This window comes from Maylandia zebra, linkage group LG6, assembly GCF_041146795.1.
Source record: "Maylandia zebra isolate NMK-2024a linkage group LG6, Mzebra_GT3a, whole genome shotgun sequence".
NCBI classification, from domain to species: domain Eukaryota; kingdom Metazoa; phylum Chordata; class Actinopteri; order Cichliformes; family Cichlidae; genus Maylandia; species Maylandia zebra.
Window position 1 is genome coordinate 35268916 of NC_135172.1, and position 26208 is coordinate 35295123.

The 26208-nt window shown below is 39.7% G+C and overlaps 1 protein-coding gene across 1 annotated transcript in view; it reads right to left on the reverse strand.

Moving 5' to 3' along the window:
- Positions 1 to 2870: 2870 nt before the first annotated feature.
- LOC101474790 (scavenger receptor cysteine-rich domain-containing protein DMBT1) overlaps positions 2871 to 26208 on the reverse strand; it is a 32011-nt gene continuing 8673 nt past the window's right edge. Inside the window, exons 13-26 of the mRNA XM_076885396.1 lie at positions 25898 to 26196; positions 25533 to 25633; positions 25118 to 25266; positions 23935 to 24177; positions 23687 to 23846; positions 23579 to 23588; positions 8815 to 9144; positions 6651 to 6965; positions 5910 to 6351; positions 4768 to 5066; positions 4131 to 4472; positions 3432 to 3746; positions 3070 to 3278; positions 2871 to 2888 (exon numbers count right to left, since the gene is read on the reverse strand). Of these exons, the coding sequence (XP_076741511.1) occupies positions 2871 to 2888; positions 3070 to 3278; positions 3432 to 3746; positions 4131 to 4472; positions 4768 to 5066; positions 5910 to 6351; positions 6651 to 6965; positions 8815 to 9144; positions 23579 to 23588; positions 23687 to 23846; positions 23935 to 24177; positions 25118 to 25266; positions 25533 to 25633; positions 25898 to 26196 (3232 nt within the window). The remainder of the gene's footprint in view (positions 2889 to 3069; positions 3279 to 3431; positions 3747 to 4130; positions 4473 to 4767; positions 5067 to 5909; positions 6352 to 6650; positions 6966 to 8814; positions 9145 to 23578; positions 23589 to 23686; positions 23847 to 23934; positions 24178 to 25117; positions 25267 to 25532; positions 25634 to 25897; positions 26197 to 26208) is intronic.

Sequence of the window (26208 nt, forward strand, 5' to 3'; positions counted from 1 at the left end):
GAAGAGAAACAAGTGAAATGTGGAATATTAAACATTGAGTCTCTCTAATTTTAGCATATAATTTCATAATTGATCAACAAATCGATTTACTCTGCCTTACAGAAACCTGGTTGCAGCAGGATGATTATGTTAGCTTAAATGCATCAACTCCCCGAGTCATACTAACTATCAGAAACCTCAAAGCACAGGCCGAGGGGGCGGTGTGGCAGCAATTTTTCACACCAGCCTATTAATTAACCAAAGACCAAGACAGACCTTTAATTCATTTGAAAGCCTGATGCTTAACCTTGTCCACCCCAGCTGTAAAACTCAGAAACCAGTCTTACTTGTTATCATCTATTGTCCACCTGGGCCTCACACAGAGTTTTTATCTGATTTAGTTCTCAGCTCAGATAAAACCATTATTGTGAGTGATTTTAACATCCATTTAGATGCTAAAAATGACAGCCTCAACACAGCATTTAATCTGTTATTAGACTCAATTGACTTCTCTCAAAAAATGAAAAAGAACCCACCCACCACTTTAATCACACTCTAGATCTTGTTTTAACATATGGCATAGAAACTGAACATTTATCAGTGTATCCTGAAAACCCTCTCCTGTCTGATCATTTCCTGATAACATTTACATTTACAATAATTGATTACACAGCATCAGGGATTAGATGTCTCTCTTGTCTGAAAGTGCTGTAACTGAATTTAAGAATATAATCCACCCACTGTTATCATCTTCAACGCCCTGTGCCAACACAGAGCAGAGCGGCTACCTGAATGCTATGTCAACAGAGGTCGATTATCTTGTTAATAATTTTACCTCCTCACTACGTACGACTCTGGATACTGTAGCTCCTGTAAAAAACAGAGTTTCTAGCCTAAAGCAGATGAGTCGTAGCCAGGCTGACAAAAAGTCAGAGCACTGTTGAGCCAACCATGCCTTTAACTACTAATGATTTCATTAACTTCTTCACAAATAAAATTATAACCATTAGAGAAAAGATTGCTCATAATCATCTCACAGATGTAACGTTATGTACAGCTACTTTCAGTACCATTGATATTTTTTTAGTCTTTTCCTCCAACGTGTCTTGTAGACCCCATTCCTGCAAGACTGCTCAAAGAAGTCCTGCCATTAATAGAATAAGGAATGGCTTATTTGAAGAGTTTCAGCCAGGTTTTAGAGATCATCACAGCACAGAAACAGCTTTAGTGAAGGTTACAAATGATCTTCTTATGGCTTCTGACAGTGGACTCATCTCTGTGCTTGTCCTGCTAGACCTCAGTGCAGCGTTTGATACTGTCAACCATACTATTCTATTAGAGTGATTAGAACATGCTGTAGGTATTACAGGTACTGCGCTGCAGTGGTTTGTATCATATCTATCTAATAGACTCCAGTTTTTTCATGTAAATGGAGAGTCTTCCTCACACAATGAGGTTAATTATGGAGTTCCACAAGGTTCAGTGCTAGGACCAATTCTGTTTACATTATACATGCTTCCCTTAGGCAGTATGAGCAGAAGGCATTGCATACATTTTCACTGCTATGCAGATAACACACAAATTAGTTCAACTGCAGGAATGTCTTAAAGACATAAATCCCAGATGACCTCCAATTTTCTGCTTCTAAATTCAGGTAAAACTGAGGTTATTGTACTCAGCCCTGAAAATCTGAGAAATATAGTATATAACCAGATTGTTATTCTGGATGGCATTACCTTAGCCTCCAATAACACTGTGAGGAACCTTGGAGTGATTTTTCACCAGGACATATTCTTCAGTGCACATATTAAAAAAATACGTAGGATTGTTTTCTTCTATTTCAAAATCCTGCTCCTCACATACAAGGTCTTAAATAATGAGGCCCCATCATATCTTAATGACCTTATAGAGAAGACTAACTTCTTATTTACAGGCATTCAAATTAAAGACTAAAAAGTCCAGGGTTTCAAGAGTTCTTGTACCTTTGTTTAAACACAATTTAAAAAATTGCATTACTAAAATCCTATCAACAATTAAAATGTTCTGACCCAAAGAGGTCAGTATTGTAGTGAAGCAATATCAATAAAAATTTTATTCACATTGACAGTTGAAAAAGAAAAGGCACAGCTGCTTGAGGAAGTTAGTGTGGGACTAAAAAAATTCTAATAGATAAACAGATAAATTCTGCAATGCGTAATTACAAAGCATATCTTTAAACTATAACTAGGCAGCCATGTTTTAACTGGAGTGGTCATGTCAAATTGCAAACAGCTTACAGCAATGCGTGTTTACTCTACCATGAACGTTTAAAAGAAACACACAATGTAATCAAGATCTTACCACAGTTTGGTAACAGAATAATTGAAAAAGTGGGGTGATAACTATACAATTATGCACATAAAAGCCTTGCATTGTAGAGCTACATATACTAAGTGATGCTGCAGTTAAATTAGAAGAACTTACTTGTGTGGCACGATAGCTACATTCAGACTGGTATCTGTGTGCAGGGGATAAGCACAGGAGAAGGGAAGACTCAAAGGAAGAATGAAAGACAAATTATCCAGTGGGTAGATGAATAAAGTGTTGGAGTAGATGACATGTGTGCTGTTGATCTGAAAGACAAATGATGACATTTTCAGTCAGTTCATAAATCATGTCACCTAGAGAAAGTCTAATCACCAGAGACATGTCCACACGGTTTGAGACTGTGAATTCTTAGTCTCTGACTGCTGTTGCTCACTTTTTTCTCCTTGGATAAAAAAAAACAAACAAACATTTTCTGGCCAACAACACAGTCTTAAGTACAGCAATCATGAACAGATTCAAAAAGGCATAGCAGTTCACTGACTTGATGCACTATGTTTGTACACAGAACAGATTGTGTATGAGGTCTACATAAAAGAGTTGATCTGAAGACAAAATGGAAGAGCATGTGCTACAGCTGACACAATTATGAGATCATCGGGTAAATATCACTCTGCAATGATCAGAACCTACTCGGCTTAAAGATAATCACTATTTGTTCCAAATTATGACAGCAGTGTGTTTTGTTGGGCTAGTTAAACGACAGAAAGAAACAAAAGTCTTCACCTCCAGGAGATTCCCACAGGCACCTTCCCGAGCCTCCACTTCATACCAAATAATATCATCATGGACTCTGACCCAGGAACAGTTGCTGGAAGCCAGGTTGCCCGAGAATGAGTTCAAACCGGAGGATGACATGTTGCCCATATGCAGACCTACTTGGATTTCACCATGGCCACAAATTAATTGTGAAGGCTGGAGTGGAGGCTGCCGGACTAAAGAAAAAGACATGAGGTCACTAATAAAAAATAAAAGTAGATGAAACAGAAAATACCAAATGAAGCCAAGATGAGTACCTGCACAAACCATCATCATAGTATAACATTGTAAGTGTATTATTTCAACAATATTTGAGAACTTTAACTTACTTTCACATATAGCATTGGCATCATGACGGTGAAGACAATCGTGGATTCCAAGTCCGTTGTGTCTGCAGTCAGTTATTGATGATTCATTTCCAAAACAACCTACATCATCCAACCAGATGAGTCCCCTGCCCTCTCCATAATATGCGTGTGGTGGTGATCCGAGGACCCTGCCACAGCCCAGCTGTCTGCACACCACGTTGGCATCATTCCGGTCCCAGGAACCATGACACACTGTGCCCCAATGTCCATCAATGAAGACCTCCACTCTGCCAGAGCAGCGGTTCTCACCGTTGACCAGCCTCACTGATACAGCAGCTAATGGAAAACCAAGAGAAGGAACACTGTCTATGGGAGGTACTTCAGAAAGGTCAAAGGTGGACTTATTAGAACAATATGAAAACAACATAATCAGCTTCGTCCTCTGTCTTGCAATGGTTGACAGGTGACAACTTTTTATTTAGAAGTTATTTATAATTTGTTGCTAATTAAATAGTTCTTGGGGCAGTGTCTGTGGATTCATGGAAATATTGTCATAGTAAGTTTATCTTTAATTTAAAATGTTCTCTTAATTCATGACTATGAGAAAAAATCGCTGTGTGGATAAAGTATGTAACTACAAGTCATCTTAGTTAAATCTTATCTCAAAGGCAGGCAGTAATAAAGTTGGATTTTTCTTTAGCTCCACGTGTTCATATTTACCTTCACAGACGACACCAGCATCCTCAGAGTGACCACAGTCATGAGATCCAAACCCTCCATGGCGGCACTCAGAGATCTTTGATTCGGTGCCTATGCATGTGACATCGTCCAACCAGATGGGTCCGCTGCCCTGTCCAAATTGTGCATTTGTTGGTGCTGAGATGACCCTGCCACAGCCCAGCTGTTTACACACCACCTGAGCATCCACCAGGCCCCAGTTATTGTCACACACCGTCCCCCACTGTCCACTGTGGAAGATCTCCACCCTGCCAGAGCAGGAGCTGTTTCTATTAACCAGGCGAACCTCGCCCTCGACTCCAGTGCTGTTGATTCCTGGTTGGACTGAAAGAAAAGTGTCTGTGAACTCAAAAGACAAACTTGGTCTGCACTTCCATCAGCATTAATGAGTATTAGCTCTCGTTAGTACATCTCAATATTATTGTTTTCTTACTGGGAATCAAACTCAATTCAGGCTCTGAGCACAGACTCATCTTTTACTTTGCATTTGACTCCATGTGCTGCACAACAACTTTATATTTAAAAGTTGAATTAAAAACAACAAATGAGAATAGTTTTCTCATCAGTTAGATGTCAGCAGTAAGAAGGGGAGCATTCCTGAAATATGAATAAAATTTACCGTCACAGATGATGCTGGCATCGTCATAATGACGACAGTTGTGGACTCCAAACCCGTTGTGTCTGCAGTCAGTTATTGATGATTCATTTCCAAAACATGCTACATCATCCAACCAGATGGGTCCGCTGCCCAGTCCAAAAGCTGCATTTTGTAGTGCTGAATAAGCGCTTCCACAGCCCAGCTGTCTGCACACCACATTGGCATCATTCAGGTCCCAGGAATCATCACACACTGTGCCCCACTGTCCATCATTGAAGATCTCCACTCTGCCAGAGCAGCGGTTCTCACCATTGACCAGCCTCACTGTTGAAGCAGCTAATAGAAAACCAAAAGAAGGAACACTGTAAATTTTATTGGAGTATTTTTCAATAGTAGTATCTGTACTTCTACTTAAGTACAGAATTTCTGTACTCTTGCTACCTCTGGTGGTGCTGTAAAAGATGACACCACTACAACATGTCAGTACATGAAACCTCTTGCTTCTTAGATATTCCAGGATCACCTGTAAGTGATATTATTGCAAAGTGGAAACTCTTAGGAACCACAGCAGCTCAGTCACAAAGAATCATTCTATGTAAAGTTACAGAGCAGTGTCTCTGTGAGGCACATAGTATGTTAAAATGTCCAACACTCAGCTGACTCAATAACTGCAGTGCTCCAGACCTCCTCTGGCATTAACAGCTGTGCAAAAACTGTGCAACAGGAGCTTCTTGGCATGGGCTTCTATGGCTGAGCAGCTCCTGTAGATCTGGGCACCTGCCCAGTATTTTTGCCTGTATAGTGGGGGTTACTAGTTATGGGGTTCTTCCCCTTTCTTACTCACTTGCTTCTCCTTTGTTGAATGTTTTCAACAAAGGTTTAAGGTAATGCATGGACAAATAACCAATAAAAACTGAATTTTATTCAAAAACATAAAAACTGACCTTAATGCTAGACAAATTTTTAATTGTAAAGACATTATTAAAGACATCTGAACTATGTTTCTAAGAAATCATAACTTAAAGACAAAAGATTTAATTACTGTGGATAAAGTACTTAATGTGGATTGACAATTTTTCTACAGTTACGCAACTATAAATCCTCTCAGCACTGTTTTATCTCAAAGGCAGGGAGTAACAAAGTTGGATTTCACTCTTTATAGCTCCACTTGTTCATATTTACCTTCACAGACGACACCAGCATCCTCAGAGTGGGCACAGTTATGAGATCCAAACCCTCTGTGTTGACACTCAGAGAGCTTTGATTCGTTGCCTGAGCATGCGACATCATCCAACCAGATGGGTCCGCTGCCCTGTCCAAATTGTGCGTTTGTTAGTGCTGAGAAGACCCTGCCACAGCCCAGCTGTCTACACACCACCTGAGCATCCACCAGGCCCCAGGCATCATCACACACCGTCCCCCACTGTCCACTGTGGAAGATCTCCACCCTGCCAGAGCAGGAGCTGTTTCCATTAACCAGGCGGACCTCCCCCTCGACTGCTGTGCTGTTGCCCACTGGTGTTGTGGTAGTGATGTTAGCAGGCACATGTGTGGTGGTGAAGTTCTGCGGCCTTGGTGTTGTTGGAAAAACAGTACTGTTGATTCCTGGTTGGACTGAACGAAAAATGTCAACTCAAAAGACAAACTTGGTCTGCATTTCTATCAACATTAATGAGGATAAGCTCTTGTTTATACATCTCAACATTATTGTTTTCTTACTGGGAATCAAACTCAAGTCATGCTCTGAACACATACATGCTACTTACTTTGCATTTGACTCCATGTGCTGCACAGCAACTTTATATTTAAATGGTGAATTAAAACAACAAATGAGAATAGTTTTCTCATCGGTTAGATGTCAACAGTAAGAAGTGGAAGGTACCTGAAATATGCATAAAATTTACCATCACAGATGATGCTGGCATCTTCATTATGACCACAGTTGTGGACTCCAAGCCCTTTGTGTCTGCAGTCAGTTATTGATGGTTCATTTCCAAAACATGCTACATTGTCCAGCCAGATGGGTCCGCTGCCCTGTCCAAAAGCTGCACTTTGTAGCGCTGAACGAGCGCTTCCACAGCCCAGCTGTCTGCACACCACTTTGGCATCATTCAGGTCCCAAGAATCATCACACACTGTGCCCCACTGTCCATCATTGAAGATCTCCACTCTGCCAGAGCAGCGGTTCTCACCATTGACCAGCCTCACTGATGAAGCAGCTAATAGAAAACCAAAAGAAGGAACACGGTCGAATTTTACTGGAATATTTTTCAATAGTAGTATCTGTACTTCTACTTAAGTACAGATTTTCTGTACTCTTGCTACCTCTGGTGGTGCTGTAAAAGATGACACCACTACAACATGTCAGTTCATGAAATTTCTTGCTTCTTAGATATTCCAGGATCACCTGTAAGCAGTGTTGGTGAAGTTACTTGAAAAAAGTAATCAGTAACTAATTACTGATTACTTCCCCAAAAAAGTAATCCCGTTACTTTACTGATTACTCATTTTCAAAAGTAATTAATTACTTAGTTACTTAGTTACTTAGTTACTTTTTATAATCACAATTTACAACCTGAATAGGTAATAAAGTGATAGATCTTTCAGCCCAATTCTACTTTTTCTGCATAATCCATCATACAAAATGTAATCAAATGGAAAAGTCTCTTTTTAAAACTTTTTTTATTAGTTTTAATCTTTTAACTTTATGCATCAAGCAACAATTAATTATATGCAACATTCTGTGACTTGAAGAAATTTGTTTAACATTTAAACCTATTTTCTGCACATTCCAGCACATAAAATAAAATATTTTTTGTGTTTACACTCACTCTTTCAAATAGATGCAAGTAAAACACAGCAGAACATAAATAAAGTCAAAGACTCAGCGGTCCTGTTGTTCTATTTTCACCTGTAAAGCAGGAGTAGGGCAGGCGAAGTTTTGCCCTGGTGTAGGTGTACCGCAGCGGTCAGTGGAAGAATCCGCGAGTTTCTCTGTGAATTTCCCATTACCTCGTTGCGCACTCGGAGCTTGTTTAGGGTTTTTTTCGCTGTAAAAAGAAGTTTTCTTCCCACGCACAACGGACACTAATGTTTTTGTCACTTTTTATGGAATCAAACTCAAAGTAAGGTCAGTACTTCCACGCTTTAAACGCTACATGCTCATACTCTCTCCCGCACTCGATATATTATCCATTGTTGATCTGCACACAGCTGTTGTCACGAACATCGCACTCGCTTACATCACTGTCATGAGACATTCTCCCAAAAAAAATCACGGTTTAGTAACGCAGTAACGCAGCGTTCCTACTGGAAAGTAACGGTAATCTAATTACCGTTTTTGCAATAGTAATCCCTTACTTTACTCGTTACTTGAAAAAAGTAATCAGATCTGCCCATCTCTGCCTGTAAGGGATATTATTGCAAAGTGGAAACTCTTAGGAACCACAGCACCTCAGTCACAAAGAATCATTCTATGTAAAGTTACAGAGCAGTGTCTCTGTGAGGCACATAGTATGTTAAAATGTCCAACACTCAGCTGACTCAATAACTGCAGTGCTCCAGACCTCCTCTGGCATTAACAGCTGTTCAAAAACTGTGCAACAGGAGCTTCTTGGCATGGGTTTCTATGGCTGAGCAGCTCAGGTACATGTGATATGCACCTGCTCAGTATTTTTGCCTGTATAGTGGGGGCTACTAGTTATGGGGTTCTTCCCCTTTCTTACTCACTTGCTTCTCTTTTGTTGAATGTTTTCAACAAAGGTTTTAAGTAATGCATGGACAAATAACTAATAAAAACATAATTTTATTCAAAAATATAAAAACTGACCTTAATGCTAGACAAATTTGTTTTTTGTAAAGAGATTATTAAAGACATCTGAACTGTGTTTCTAAGAAATCATAACTTAAAGACAAAAGATTTAATTACTGTGGATAAAGTACTTAATGTGGATTGACAATTTTTCTACAGTTATGCAACTATAAATCCTCTCAGCACTGTTTTACCTCAAAGGCAGGATGTAACAAAGTTGGATTTCACTCTTCATAGCTCCACTTGTTCATATTTACCTTCACAGACGACACCAGCATCCTCAGAGTGGGCACAGTTATGAGATCCAAACCCTCTGTGTTGACACTCAGAGAGCTTTGATTCGTTGCCTGAGCATGCGACATCATCCAACCAGATGGGTCCGCTGCCCTGTCCAAATTGTGTGTTTGTTAGTGCTGAGAAGACCCTGCCACAGCCCAGCTGTCTACACACCACCTGAGCATCCACCAGGCCCCAGGCATCGTCACACACCGTCCCCCACTGTCCACTGTGAAAGATCTCAACCCTGCCAGAGCAGGAGCTGTTTCCATTAACCAGGCGGACCTCCCCCTCGACTGCTGTGTTGGCCTCTGTTTACAACAACAACAACAACAATAATAATAATAATAATAATAATAATAATGATAATAATAATGATGATGATGATGCACTCAGAAACCAGTGAGCCAGCTGAATCGGTTACAGATTCATCATATTTAAAGTGTAACATTACTTGCACAGTATGTATAGTACAATGCAGGTGGATCCACAAGTTTGTAGAGATAGTAGTTTCCATATCAAAGTTAAATGAGTAAAATTAACATGTTCATATTTGTGATTTGCACATCTGTCCTCACATCTGTCCTGACTTCGTTATAATTTGTCTGGAGCAAATATTTCATTAGTGTCTTAATTAGATCCCATCCGTATTTGAAAAAGGAAAAGACAGTGAATCACACAGTGAGTTTATGTCTAACTAGAAATTATTTACCTGAAGGGCTTCCTGTGAAAATATGCACAAGTATGAGTAAAAATAGTCCAGCAGGTGCTCCCATAATTGATCACATCCACCACTCAAACTAGATGAAAAAGACCAATGAGATGTTTTAAAACTTATTACCCGTATGTCATCTTATTCTGCATAAAATCTATAACTTCTGATGTGTCTGTACTTACCCTGGAGACACTCTGAGAATCCAGCTCTTAAGCTCACAGCAAGGATGGGAATTTATAGGCCTGTTTCTGTGTGCAAAGGACAAATTGAAGTGATTGATGGTGAAATATATAAGTGGGTAAGATAGAGAACTTATTCATATGACATCAAAGGAGTTACTTATTAATCTAAGAAGAAAAAGAAGGTCACATTCAAACTGAACTGACACATCCACAAAGCTTGAGTCAATAATTTATATGGTACAACAATTAGAGTCAGCCAGAGTCATAACTTGATGTTTGCACATTCCAGCAATGAAAATACCAAATGAGGTCAAGATGAGTATCTCCACAAACCATAATCATAACTTAACATTTTAAGTGCATTATTTAAAGTTTTCAGTCTGTACGAACTTTAACTTCGTTCACATACAACACGGGCATCTTCATGGTGACCACAGTTTTGATTCATTTCCAAAACATCTTACATTGTCCAACCAGATGGGTCCGCTGCCCTGTCCAAAAGCTGCATTTTGTGGTGCTGAACGAGCGCTTCCACAGCCCAGTTGTCTGCACACCACGTTGGCATCATTCAGGTCCCACAAAGCATCTCACACTGTGCCCCACTGTCCACTGTGGAAGGTCTTCACGCTGCCAGAGTAGATGCTGCTACCATTAACCAGACGGACCACTCCCCTCGACTTCTGTGCTGTTGTCCACTCAAGTTGTGGTAGGTGGAATAGGTGTGGTTTGGGGAACTCTAGCATCTGTTATATTGACCTTTGTTGACGATAATAATAATCATGCACTCAGAAGCCTTTAACCCAACTGAATCAGTAACAGGTTAATCATATTTAAAGTCCAACATTACCTTCACAGTATGCAAGTTGGTATGTGGGTGGTTCCACAAGTTTGTAGACATAGTAGTTTGCATATGTTTGACATGAATGGTCTGTGACCGATAGTAGCAGCAGCTGCCACTCCAAACATTGCACACAGTGCGATTTACAATTTCACCTGACCATGTGGGATGAGGTTGTGTTATCCACAAAGGCGCATCGGTTCCACACCTGTTTGATTCCACACACCACTCTGGAATACTGTAACAGTTGTAACCCCCTATCTCTGTTATGGATTCCGCCGTGTGTACGCGGACTAGTGTGCTCCCAAGTAACTTGTGGTAGAGCTAGCACTTTTAATTTTGATATTTAAAATAAATGAGTACTTGTGGAAAGTTAAAAGCTGTTGCTCATTTGCTATCCACCTGCACACCTCCACGGCTGACTTCATCTCCACCTCATGTTACTATACGAGCACTGGTTTGGTCCAGAAACAGGCGATACCAGCCTTCCCAGTTTTTTACCTCGATCACAGTGTATATCCAAAATATCTTCGGCAGTCATCATTCAATGTGATGTAGTTCTGACAGGGTCCACACATTGGGAATTGATGCAGTCCATGCCTGAAGGACAAACTGTGTTTCCACAGGGAATCAGCACAGATTGGGAAGAGACGGACAGTCTGGTGTTGGAGGAAAGCTCCAGACATTTATATGATCCCAGTGTGTTGTAACAGATCTGAAATGATGTGCATGGTGAGTTTGAGAAGGAACACTCCTCATTGTTCACACAGCCCTTCTCTGCGAACCAGTGGTAACCTCGGTTACAGCAAGAAGAGTCACTGCAGATTTTTGGGTCATAGCTGGTGAGGCCTTCACCTACAAAGCCATCTTTACAGACACAAGCGAGTGCACGGCCTTGTTCACATGACTGCGAGCCGGTGGTTTCAGGATGACAAGAAGTACAGCTGGTAACACAAGTTCCTGCAGAAAGAAAAGCCATATACTGATGCATCCATTTAAATAGAGGTTAAATGTTTTATGGGCCAGGATATTTTCCTCCTGCATTCATTCTTTCATTCATTACAGAGCGACACAAATCTGACAACATTCTTATAAATCAAATTATATATCAGTCTATAAAATTATTAACATTATTCTCATATTTGTAAGTGCAAGACACTTACAGACACTAGAATAGAGAAACATGTCGGTCAAAGATGCAGCGAGGAGACTTTTTGGGTTAAAAACGTTCTATTTTTTAAAAATCTGATCTGACGATGACTGCATTTTAAAAAACGTTTTAAAAATCCTAAAACTTTGTTAGTGTCTGTACTGAATCTTTAATTTCGAATGAGTGTGAGCCTGAGAATATATATATATGACCTCTTTCTGTGTTTCTTTGTTGGAAGACATAAATTGCTCATTTATAACACTTATTATTATTATGTTATTATTATCAGTCTTGGCGTCTGAGTTGAAACGCGATATTTGCACGTTGTATATATTGTTTAACCTGATAATCTTACCTCAGGTTCCTCTTATCAAATTCTCATCTGATAATATTTCAAATGATGCCAAGTGAACTTTAACACTGATCATCATGCATGTATTTCTCAGTTTATCTGCATTTATGTGACTGGCTTTAAAAACTTGATTTTCATCGTCATACTGGCTTCTTGGAAAGCAGGACTTGTGCATCAAACTTGGCTGACCCAATCTGATTTATTGCATTTTTTGATACTTTCTTGTCACTTCTTATTGGAATAAATAGTATTACATAGTATCTCTTAAGTCGGTTGCAGTTTCTGCTTTGCTATATTTAAGTTAATGACAGCCTCCTTATTTTTTCTGAGAAATGCTTGCCAGAGAAGAGTCCAAAATCAACAGAAAGCTTTTTAAAAAGCCATATATTTATGTACACAAGGGCCTAAGTTGGAGGGAGGAGTCGGATTGAATACCCAAGGCCTCAGTAGCAGGAGGCCTGTTGCAATCCTAGAATGAAAATTTGGTTTTGTTTAACATTTTCTTACTCAAAATAATCAGCTTCTGGGAATGTTAATAAATTATATATAGGTGACTGCTAATATGCACTTTGAGTCATGTTTTTTAGTATAAGCACTGAGAATGAGGAAAAAGTTAACTGAGGAAAGTTAGCTGTTAACAAATGTATTTTAAAATAAAGGTGAGAGGAGCACAGTTGACTGAATGGTTTATGCAGGCAGCCGTTCTTACAGTCAGTAAGCCAATTCCCAGATGTGACCGCATGTCAAAATGAGCCATCACAGCTAAAAGGCATGAAAAGCAACCATCCTTCATTTCCAAACAGCCAGATGGTGAATAAGCATGAGCGTCCCATCTCCAAATGGTGTGAAACAAAGTGAGTTGATACAATAACAATCATTTGTACTGATAGCAGCTTGAACAGAAAGCAACACGTGTGAGAGATATGGCTATGACATGGTTATGGATCAAGAAAGACAGAAGAGCTCTCAAAGAGGGGTTCCAGAGTCATGTGCTACAACCCTGTTTACATCTCTCAGGATGTATTTAACACTCTGACTGTTATTAGATGTGAAATAACCACAGTCAAACACAATTAGCTTCATTATAGGCTTTGTGCGTATTTTTATCTTCATCATGAATAGACTCATCTTCACCTGCTTTTTTCTTTTCACAACGGCACAGTGGTTAGCACTGTTGCCTCATAGCAAGAAGGTCCTAGTTCGACTCCACCACCTGGCTGGGACCTTTTCTGTGTGGAGCATGTTCTCCTGTGTTCGTGTGGGTTCTCTCTCTGGGTACTCTGGTTCCTCCCACAGTCCGAATACATACAGTTTGTGGGGTTATGTTAATTTGTAAATCCAAATTGTTGCCTCGAGGCAAGTGTTTAAAGTCCCTGTCAGTACTTGAATGTGGGTATTTAGATCCTCATCATTAATAGATTCGTCTTTACATGATTTTTATTGACTGACGGCTCTGTTCACTAAAGCAATGTGGCTGTCATATAATTTTGTTACAACATTTCTGAATTGGTGGATACATAGAAATAGCAAAAAGAAGGACAAATACAAATATAGAAATCTCTCATGTGAAATCTCCTTGAGTTTTTTCCTCTCACTGTACTGATCTTTATTTGTTAATGAATAATCAGGTCCTCAGATGACAGGAGGCTCAACAAGTCAACAAGGACAGGTTAAATAATAAATAAGGCTGTAAAAAATCAGAAACTTGTTTTAGTGATAAAAATCTAATTGCAGAATCTTTTTGTCCTGTTTTCTCATGTTTATCCTGTTGTTCTTAAAATGGACAGGATACATTATGGAATGAAGCAAAGAAAAGACTTTTGAGAACAGGAAGTGCTCTCTTTAAAAAATGTACTCTTCACATCCCACGGCTGCTCACTCAAATATGTGAACGCTTGCTACCAAACAAATTTCCTGTAGATGAACAGTTAAGACAACCTTGAATTTTGAACCTTGACGTGTGTGTGATCATTTGATTCAGAAAGAGTCATAAATAATCATTTAGGAAATGAATATAATTACCACATTTGTCTTGGCCCTATGCCTATCAGTGACCATGTAATCTACTTTCCCTTTCATCATGGGAAGCCAAGTAGACGCACCCTTATGGAAAACACTGTCCTCAGCTGGAGAAAGGTAAAAAAATTAAATAAAAAAATTATACAGCATAATCAGGGACCATATAATGACCAAAAATGTGCCTGAGAGCAGCACCACTTTGAGATTATTGACCTGGATTTCACAATTTATCTTTGTGCCTGTGCGTGTGTGTATGATTGTGTGTGTATAATCACTTCACCCCACCAATCATTCTGCTGAGTCAAGTGATCACTGTTATCTCACTGCTATCTCTCCTCTCTTCCTCAAAGCCTTTGTGGGAAAACTCTGTTTCAGCCTCTCACTAAAGACTCAGGTGGGTTCTTTTGCCCCCTGAATCCTCTTCTTTCTACTGGAATTAGAGTTTGTTTTTAGGTTTTATTATTAAGTATATTTGTCTCAAATTTGTTTTTAAAACTTTAAGTAAACAGTTTTTAGATTTAAATGTTTTATATAAATGTGATTTGACTAAATAAGAAGACGCTTCCTACGTATTCTTTACATCTTAGAAACCACGTGGTAATCCACCATAGGAACGCCAAGCAAAACAACACTATTGTACAAAAACACAGAGAAAAGATGAAAAATGTTTAAAAACAACATATAACAGATGGGCTGAAGAAGATGATTTTAAATAAAGGACATTTGTGGTGTTTTAGTCACAAAATCTTGAAGAATCATATTTTTTTATGTTTTATATTTATTTGCACCAGAGTACCAAAAGAATTCATTAATTTTGGCAGTTTTATTTGCACAAACATTATTCTTGAATGTTTGACACTTCATGAAATGTCATGAAGTGGAGCTAAAGAGAAAAATCTCAAGTAACATTTTGCAACTAATTTGGTTAATTTCTATAAGGTCATTAACATTGCTGGGTAATTGTATTTCAAATCAACTAAGTCCTCTGCTTGACCAGCAGGGCTTGGTTGTCCAAAGATTGCAAAGTCCCATATTTGAACACACATAAATCCAAAAATCCAATGTGAAATTCCCAGTCACAAAAATGAAAAAATTCTATTCCATGTTGACTCATCAAATTGTTTAGACTATTTTTTGTTAAACCATCTCAGATTCATCTACACTTTTTGTTATCCATATTTACGTTTTTAGTGGAAGAAACGAGGGAAAAATAAGAATTTGCATATTAATGATTAAGGAACTGACCTCCCAGACCATTGTTCCTTCAGCCGTTATGCAGCGTACTGTTTATAAGATTGGGGAAACCTGCACTCAGCTGAGACCGAAGAAGTCACTTGGATTAGTGACGAAACGTTTCTCCCACTGAAAACTTCACGTCCAGATGAGCAGAATCAAACTTTGGTGATTTACTTGTAGTCATTCTATTTCCTCTGTACTAATACTTAGGTTTATCCCAGCTGTGACCAGTTTCCAGCCCTCCTGATTATCAGGGGCGGATCTACTGGGGTGGCATGTGCCACAAGTGGTTGATTGTTACACTCTGGAAATGGAATGAAGGTGAGTGTTATTAACCTTCTGGGGCCGACGGACGCAACACTATCAAGAAAGAGAGAGAGAGAGAGAGAGAGAGAGAGAGAGGAAGAGAGAGAGAGACAGAAAGGGGTACACAGACACTTTGCGCAGGCACCGTCTCCACCTCACTGAAGCCAGTAAACACGTCACTGGATTTGGCCCGGTGGCAAATTCATAAAAGGAGACATAAGCCTGCTTTGTTATAATATTTACCTCCACAGATGACTCTGGCATCTTTACAGTTAACACAATTGTGGACCCCAAACCAAGTATGTTTGCATTTGGTAGTGCTATTAGCGCTGCCACAGCCCAACTGTCTGCACACCACATTGGCATCATTAAGATCTCAGGAATCATCACCAACAGAAAAACAAAATATTAATTGGGGTAAGTAAAATAAGAATAATGTTATTGGTAGACAAGGCTTGCTATGATGACTGCTAACATATAGGATGATGTGGAAGAATGGGGGAAGGTGTTGTTGCTTTGGGTCTTTGGGCAAGAGTTTCGTGTTTCTATTCTTAGTTTATTCTTTTGGATATTTCAGTCTGTAGTTCTTGTTACTTTTGTACTCTGGCTCTGTTTGCATTTTGAGCATTGGTTTATATCTCAGCATAACATCTCCAGTGTCCTTTTGTATCTTGTTAACACTTTGTCTCTCTCCGTGTTTGTTACTTCCTGTTTTATTTTCGCCCTCTGTTGTCTCCTGTGCAATCTATAAGAGATAAGAGACAGAGAAGCTGATACAGACTCTGGCTACGTCTACACTAATTTCAAATGATAAATTTGAAAACGACATTCTCGTCTAAAAACGCTCCGCGTCCACACTGTCGTTTTCAGTCATTTCCTAACAGTTGTTCATCTACACTGAAACGACTCAAAGCGCTTGTTCCTGTATTGCGCATGCGTGAAACGAAAACGATTCGACCTGCTAATTTCTGCCTGCTGTTTATTTACTTACCGGCTCTTTGAAACGTTGCTGTAAAATGTTGAGGAAAAGCACCAAGTTTTTTAAATGGACTGACAATGAGGTGGAGTTCTTGCTGCAAGTAACACAAAAGTACAAAGTAGCAAAAGTGAGTGAGAATTAAAGAATTTTCTAAATGCTCCGGATTCGCAGTCCACACTGCGATTCGAAAACGATGTTTTCAAATGTATCCGCTTTGGAGAGCATTTTCAAAGAGCTCAGTTTTCCTTGACCAAAAATGCCGTCTCAGTGTGGACGGAAGGCCAAAACGGAGAGAAAAAGATGCGTTCTCAAATGAAAACGTATTATGTGGACATGGCCTCTGGGTAGTAGGGAATTAGTTGCCAGATGACTTGGAAAGTACAGCTTAAGTGATGAGGGAAATTCCCAAGAAGGTGTTGTGTCCTCTGGACTGTGGAATTGGTGGTGGAATGAGGAAGTAAAGGAAAGTGTTCAAAACAAAACAAAGAGATCAGTGAAGAAAAAGAGGGGTAGTGAAGGACATGAAGAAAGTAGACTAGAGCAGCGGTCCCCAACCTTTTTTGCGCCACGGACCGGTTTATGCCCGACAATATTTTCATGGACCGGCCTTTAAGGTGTCGCGGATAAATACAACAAAATAAAACTAGTACCGGTACCGAAAAAAAGAAAATTTATTCATAACACACGTGAAAAGACCAAGGAAAACCGAGTAAACGATAAAAACGATAACAAAATAACGCTGAAAACCGATAAAAACCCTGAAAACTATACATTTCACACCTGAGCCTCAACTCTCGCGGCCCGGTACCAAACGACTCACGGACCGGTACCGGTCCAAGGCCCGGGGGTTGGGGACCGCTGGACTAGAGCACTGGGCGGCTTGGCGTACAGAAAAGAGAGAGGTAGCAAAGAGACAGCAAAGAGAAAAGACTTTTATCGACTTGTCTGAGAGAGAGGGTAGTTGCTGAGATAGTTTAGATATCTGCAGAGAAGATATAGAGTTGATGTATTTGACCAAAGATGTTGATTATGGAGCTTCCAGGTGCTGGACAACATAGATGATTCATGGATGTGGTGAAAGAGGAGATGCAGAGGGTTGGTGTGACAGAGGAGGGATAGGGTGAGATGGAGGTGATCCACTGTGGAGAGCATGCTAGGGAGCAGCCAGAAGAGGAAGAATGAAAACAGATAACCTATCTAACCAATTCAGGTTAAACTATTGCACTGATAAGATACCATATCTTGGTATTGTATCTTGATAGGATAAAATCTTGGTATCTTATCAAGATATGTTTGTTTTAGATTTGCTCTCACGTGATTTTTACTGTAAGATATGAGGAATAGGCTTTGATATAATCTGACCTCCTTTCTGTTTTATGCAGGTAGTGTCATACAACATTCAAGTCTTACAATTAGAGTCATTACAGAAGATGTCGTTAGGCCCCCGTTTTTTTAACAAATAAAAATGTAAAAAAAAATCTTTTGAATTTGAAGAAAAAACATACAAACTTGTCATATCTAAGATGGATTACATCTTACATCGCACTCAGAATAAGATCTCTGAGCGAAAATTGATTACATCTTGGAGAAGCTCACTGCAGTCGTTAGTTCTCAGAATCTGCTCTTTGAGCACAAGAAGGACAACATCACGGAGCGTAGGTTTGATAAGATCATGGAGAAGCTCACGGCTCTCCAACGGGAGATTGAGAGACCAGTGTCGGACTGTTAGAACAGCTTTGAAATTCACATGAGTTGTTCGCACTAAAGTAAAAACCACCATCACTTCATGCGGCTACCACTTCGGCGCCAGCTGTGATCTCAAGGCAGGAGCTGAACAAAAACACCCTGATAACAGACTGTGCTTAGACTGTTCTTCCTATCCTACGCAAGGCCACCATGGGTTGGCTGGAAGACTGTTTACTTAGCCTAGCAGGGCGGAGGACACTGTCTCAGCTGAACTCTGGACACACACACACACTGATACACACTCATCCCCCCTCCCTTTCCAAACGCCTTCGATGCTTGTCCCCTCCTGGGGAAGATGGCGATCGACTGGACCAGCGCAGACATGCTGCAGGACCGGATGCGCTGTCTACACCGGCTCTCTCTTACCCTTTACCCACCCTGTTGCTTGTCTTGTGTTTCTATGGTGTACTGATAGTCATGTGCTTTTTGTGCTGAGGTGTTTTTTTCTGTTATCAAACTGTTCTCCCATTAGGAGCTCAGTCTGAGTGGAGTTTTTTTTTCTCCTCCTCTCACCTCATGTTATGTATTTTCGTTGTTTTTTTCCTATCAGCCTACCTCTCTGACATGTCTTCCCAATGTGTTGTTTGTGTAAGTTTGGTCAGAAGGTTCCTTTGTAAGTGTGCATGCGCCATTAGCGTGCTGCCTGCTGTAACCCTAATTTCCTTCGGGATTAATAAAGTATTCTGATTCTGATTCTTAGATCAAAATATTACATAGACAAGACATCATATTATCCTAAACTAAGTGCACATGATAAGACCCAATGGGAAATAGTGATGTTATTTGATCTGGTCATATTCTATAATATTTGCCTCAAAGGCATGAATTCATCTGTAAAGAAAAACTAACATTTTTTCTGCCTATAGTCTGTTTTAAGATTAAAAGAACAAAAGCCTAGTGTTTGAAGTTAGTGAAAGAAAAAACAAGAGGCTCAACAGCACGATCAATTCATTTCACTTTTACTAACAATAAAAGCATTTAGACTGTCAAACACATGTATAAAAATTATAATACAACCAGCCCAAGTAGCCTCTTTTTCTCAACTAAAAGCCTGTAAACAAAAAACACTAGTGATGACAATGCTGTCTTATGCAGCAGTAGCCTCTCCTCTCGGACACACACGGCAATCAGCTTGTTACTATAAATACAATGAAAACCTTCACAGCCTTTATAAAACCATCTGATCAACTAGCATAACTGAAGAATTTTTTCAACTACTCCCGTCTGTGTGCCGCCAAACTAACTGACTGCTAAATGTAGATTTGATTTTAAATTTTCCTCAGTTACTTTTATAGTCTTCTGTAAGCTAAATTGAGTTCACTGACTGAAAAGGTGCTCTAGCCTGTGAGCTTCAGGTCAAGCAGCGTAAAACAGACTTTACAGGAAGGCGACACATAAAAACGCATTTATGCATTTTTGGAGTCACCAACTGAATACATGCAAATTCTGGCAGCAATGCAATGCATGCAGTTTGTGCTGATGTCACGGTGACATGCACAAAAAGCATTCCTTCAGCGGAGAATCTATGCACTGCTTGACAATTTTAAATTATAACTCAGGTCACATAAAAGGTGCTCAGTGTTAAGTTACTATGGCGATCTTACCAGGTACAAAGGAAGGCCACCTTTGTCACACTGAAATCTCGAGTTGAGGCTCAGCACAGCTCAGTAACCTGTTACATACATATATACATTATATATAATATTTATTTATATATATATAAATTATAATTTGAGTTAAAAAAAAAAGCACTGGATTGGACTCTAGACCAGTCAATCAAAAAGTAAACTCAGAGACACGCCCCTGAAAACATTAGCCATTACATGACCTTCAGCCACAGCATTCATCACATCACTTAACGTCCACCAGTGTGATAGCTTTATTTACAATAAAATAAATGAAATGTGAGGGTAAATAGCTTACTAAACACAAATCCAGTGTTTTGTTGGAGGCATCAAATGTAATAACAGGAGAGCGTAATTTTTACTTTGGTGCCTACAGAGTAGCATGAAAGACAGATATATCATCCTGGTCTAAACAGCATTATTTACCATTATTTAGCACTAATTAGGTGGTGCAGTTTGGTCGGTAACCTTTTGGAAAACTGTACAATTCTTGTAATTTTGTTTTTAACCTCCTAGGACCTGGCGTCCACATATGTGGACATCACATTTTTGGATGTCTAGACCAAAATACCTAATTTTGCTCTACAAGGGACTGATATCCACTTACGAGGACATTATACTGCCACTGTTCTATCAAAATTTAAAACGAATGTCCTCATATGTTGATCTCATTTTTCTCAGAAACAAAAATTAGGTTATAAAAAAAAAAAATCAGGTAATTCTTTGTTTTTATATTCATTAGGTCCCAATCAGCCCAAATGGCAAAGAAAAATTAAAAATGCATGCCGTGAAAGAGTTCAGGTCTTAGGAGGTTAAATAATAAAGTCGAGATGTTATTGAAGGGCTGACCTTCAGCTTTAATTCAAAGGGTTTAACAAAACTATTAACTGCTTAGGAAGCCATTTTATACATAGTTCTGTATTTCAGAGGTTCAAAATTAACTAGATAAAATAACATAATTTTACATTTGAATACTTGGATGAGGATTCTTTGCTCTCAATAACTGCCTGAAGTTTAGAATCCATGAACATCACCAATCCCCCTCTGCGATTCGCTACCTTATCGTGGTGGAGGGTTTTGTGTGTTCCAGGGATCCCAGGGGCTGTGTTGTCTGAGGGCTTCTGCCCCCTGGTAGGGTCTCCCATGGCAAATTGGTCCTGGGTGAGGGACCAGACAAAGAGCGGTTCAGAAGACCATTATGAGAAGAGAACAGTTCACCCTGCCTGGGATAGGGTTACCAGGGCCCTTCCCTGGAGCCAGGCTCAGGGAGGGTGCCCGAGGGCGAGCGTATGGTGGCCAGGCCTTAGTCCATTGAGCCCAGCCGGGCACAGCCCAAAAAAAGGACATAGGCCCATCGTCCTGCAGGCCCACCACCCGCAGGAGGTATCACAGGGGTCGGGTGCATCGTGTGTCGGGCAGCAGCCAGGAGCGGAGGCCCTGGCAGACCGATCCCCGGCTACCAAGACAGCAACTGGGACGTGTGAACATCACCAAATGCTGTGGTTCCTCCTCTGAGATGCTTTAACAGGCTTTTATTGAGCCCATGTTCAGTTGTTACTTGTTTGTGGGTCTTTCTACCTTCAGTAACTGTAAACTATGGTCTACTAGGGTTCAGATCAGTGACTGATGTGTCTATTGAAGAATATCCCATTTCGTTGCCTTGAGAAATTCTTGCAGGATTTTGTTTAATCTGAGCAGAAAGTACAGTCGTGTACTCATCACCAGGAGTCACATCATCAGTAAACACAAAGTTAACTTGTTTCTATTCTTAACCATACATGCCAAGGCCATGACATTACCTGGTGATGTGGTATACTCTGGATCATACTCCTTCTTTATTTGACCACTCGTGAACTCTTCATTATCTTGCTCATAGGTATATATGTCTTTAAGTCAAATGATGGCCTGACTAAGCTGTTAATGCTGTACTTTTGTAAAAACCTCTTGAATTCAAGCTGGAATCTGCACTTCGCTCATATCTAGAAAATTCAGTGTTGCAGTGTACAGAGGAAAGATCACAGAAACAGTCATTGTCCAAAAGCTTACAGACCTGATTTTCATCATGTAATACAAATGACAACCTCATGGTGACGCCAGAGGAAAAGTCATCTGTTAACCAAAGTCATTCAAATCCTCCTTCTTTGACTGTTGATACCCATCCCAAATTTAATGGCAGTTTATCAAAATATGGAAAGTCAGTAAACCAACCCAGAGAGGAATCCAGTGTTTTTTTGAGAAAGATTATATTAGTTCCAGTAATAAAGAAAATGTTTTGTGAATATAATAATAAGGTTGGATATAATGTACTTAGCATATAACATATGAAATAACATATTAAATTCTACAATGTAACATCAGTTTGATTAAATTATATAGAATGAATTTGAAAAAAGGATTTAATTACATCATAGAAAGTCTTTCTGATATTACAGGATGTTACAAGCTCACCGAGCTGATTTATCCCGCAAAACAAAAAGAAGAAATGGTGGCATTTATTACTTCTAGGCTGGACTACTGTAATTCATTATCAGGATGTCCTAAAAATTCCCTGAAAACCCTTCAGCTGATCAAAAATACTGCAGCAAGAGTACTGACACAGACTAGAAAGCGAGCAGATTTCTCCGATATTTGTTTCTCTTCACTGGCTTCCTGTTAAATCCAGAATCAGATTTAAAATCCTCTTCCTTACACACAAGGTCTAGAATAATCGGGCCCCATCTTATCATAATGATTTTATAGTACTGAATCACCCCATTAAAGCACTTCACTCTCAGACTACAGGCTTTATTGTGGTTCCTAGAGTATTTAAAAGTAGAATGGCAGGCAGAGCTTCTTCTTCTGTGGAACAAACTTCCAGTTCGGACTCGAGAGAAAGAAACTGGTGGAGGTTTCTTCCTGTTAAAAGTGTGTTTTTCCTTCCCACTGTCACCAAAGCACTTGGCCATAGAGGTCATATGTTTGTTGGTGTTTTCTCTGCTTTCTTTGTATTATTGTAGGGTCTATACCTTACAACATAAAGCACCTTGAGGAAACAGTTGTTCTGATTCGGCACTTTATAAATAAAATTGCATTGAATTGAATTAATACCTTCTCTGCAATTTTCATACGGTGCAATGAAATGTAAAGGGTATGATTAGAGTGTGTGAACTGTGATACTTGGTGGCTTTGCAGTTTATCACCCAGTTGGTTTCACATTCTAGCATCAAGGTATAGTTTTTACAAATAGGATGCATACCTTATTTGGACAGTTTGCAGTTATACAATGAAAAAAAGCCCAAATGGAACATAATATCAAAAAAATATGTGTAAAATATTTGTGAATATTATATTTAAATCATCTCTCTTCTGAAAACAGAGTTCTGGCAGTTAATTTCACACTACAGAATGTTATTGGATGTTCCAGATCACTCAGCTGGCTTGTCCACTAAAAAAAAAGAAGAAGAAGAAAAAGTTGATATGGCAGTTATTAGTTTAATATAAATCACTATGTCAAGACATGAGCTCTGAATCCAGGTTTTAATTCATACTCACAAGTGATCGGTCCAATGGTGACGGGATTCATAAAAGCTGAGTTGGAAACAGAGCGATGTGCCCTACTTGTGCACGACTGCAAAGGGCAAAAGAATGAGAAAAGAGATATAGGATTTAAACCAGAGAAACCATTTTGGATTATGGAGTACTGCTAAAATGAAATGTGGAACTCACTGGTACACAGTTGTAGTTCCTCTGGTTACACAGGCTGAGGCTGCAGTGAAGATATATGTCTCTGTATTCACCCTGGAGCAGGAAGAGCAGAGCAGAGAAACGAGCTCGGAGGGACGAGCCGCTCTCAACTATTGACACCTTTAGGCGGTCAGTGGGACACCTGTGAGACAGGAGGGAGGAGATCAGCAGGGTCCACACACTTCACTGTATCTCACAAAGCATTGGTGAGGTTGGAGAGATGCACATACTTGTTCTGGATGAGAGGATATTGTGTGGGATCATCAGGGTTTGGTGAGTGAGTGGCGTAGCAGTCCTCCAGAACAGCTGCCAAAACTGGGTCTGTGTCCTCCACAGAGACGCCCACGTACAGAGGTGAACCCACTGGGAGGAAGACTTGGCCTGGTGGATAAGACTCAGTGTAGTTGGAGTTGCGGAACAGAGACATGGAGGCTCGAGCTTTTGGACCCGAACCTGAAATTCCTCCAGTGAACCTGACAAAGGGAAAGAAAATTATATAATGCAATGATCTCTCAGACACTACTTGCTGCTATTCTGTCTTTTTCCTGGTTTGTGTAAGAAGACAGCTTTGGATTTGTTTTCTTCAAAAGTCTGATGGTTCGAGCCCCAGCTCCTCCAGACCATATGCTGGAAATGTCTTTGGAGATGGTGCTAAACATGCATCCATTGGTATGTGAGCATGTGCAGATAAAAAGTGCTTCAAGTGCATATAATCAAGTAGTTGAACAAGTGAAATAGCACTGCCTAAATAACAGATTATATAGCTGATTTAAATTTTACACTAGAGTTTTAATCCAGTAAACATGTTTTGTTATGTTAATTGACAAATCTCCCTTTCTGACTGGAAAGAAGACTTTGTTTATTTTATTTTATAAACTTTATTTTATAAAGTCCAAGATATATATGTATTTTGAGCAAAAAGCAACAAAGTCTCTTGAGGAAATTGTGCGACTAAAAAGACATTTGCACTGGTAAAACGCTGCCTCCTGGTGGTAAATGTTTGTTAAATTCTGCATTGATTAATTACAAAACATATCTTTAAACTACAACTAGGCAGCAAACTGTTAACTGGATTGAGTAAACAACTTAATGTGGAGCTTTCTAAACAAACTGTAACGCTGTTTGGAAAGTAGCCTCACAGCTAAAAGCACTTAAGTTTATGCATGAAGGATCTGAAAATGACTTTCAGTGGTCATGTTAAATTACAAACAGCTCACAGTAATGCATGCTTACTCTCTCATAAATGGTTAAAAGAAACACACACAGTAAACAAGATTCATCTTAATTATTGCAGTTTGGTAACAGAATAATTGAAAAGAGTGGGGTAATAACTATACTATTACACACATGAGAGCCCTGAATTTTAGAGCTACATATACTAAGTGATGCTGCAGTTAAATTCAATGAACTTACAGGTCTGGCCTGATAGCTACATTCAGGCTGGCGTCTGTGTCCAGGGGATAAGCACAGGAGAAGGGAAGACCCACAGGAAGAGCGAAGGACAAATTAGTCAGAGGGTAGATGAATAAACTGTTGAAGTAGATGACATGTGTGCTGTTGGTCTGAAAGACAGGTGATGACATTTTCAGTCAGTTAAGAAATCATGTCACCTAGAGAAAGTCTAATCACCAGAGACATGTCCACAGGGGTTAATACAGTGAATCCTTCTGAAGTCTCTGACTGCTGTTGCTCACTTTTTTCTCCTTGAATAACAAAAAGGCCATTTTATGCCAAAACACAGTCTACAGCCATCTTATCACAAATTAATTGCGCAGTAGTGTTTTTTAATGGGACAGTTAAACAATAGGAAAAAGAAATAAGTCTTTACCCTCAGCACATTTCCACAGGCACCTGCCCGAGCCTCCATTTCATACCAAACATAATCATCACGGACTCTGACCCAGGAACAGTTGCTGGAAGCCAGGTTGCCTGAGAAGGGGTTCAAACCGGAGGATGACATGCTGCCCATATGCAGACCAACTTGGATTTTATCACGGCCACAAATTAACTGTGAAGTCTGGAGTGGAGGCTGCTGGACTAAAGAAAAAGACATGAGGTCACTAATAAAAAATGAAAGCAGATGAAATAGGAAATACCAAATGAGGCCAGCATGAGTACTTCAATGTCATAATATAAGATAAGATAAAAGATTTCATTATTTCAATTTTTCAGTATGTGAGAACTTTAACTTACATTCACATACGACGCTGGCATCTTCATGGTGACGACAGTTGTGGACTCCAAGCCCGTTGTGTCTGCAGTCAGTTATTGATGATTCATTTCCAAAACAGTATACATCGTCCAACCAGATGGGTCCGCTGCCCTGTCCAAAAGCTGCACTTTGTAGCGCTGAACGAGCGCTTCCACAGCCCAGCTGTCTGCACACCACTTTAGCATCATTCAGGTCCCAAGAATCATCACACACTGTGCCCCACTGTCCATCATTGAAGATCTCCACTCTGCCAGAGCAGCGGTTCTGACCGTTGACCAGCCTCACTGACGAA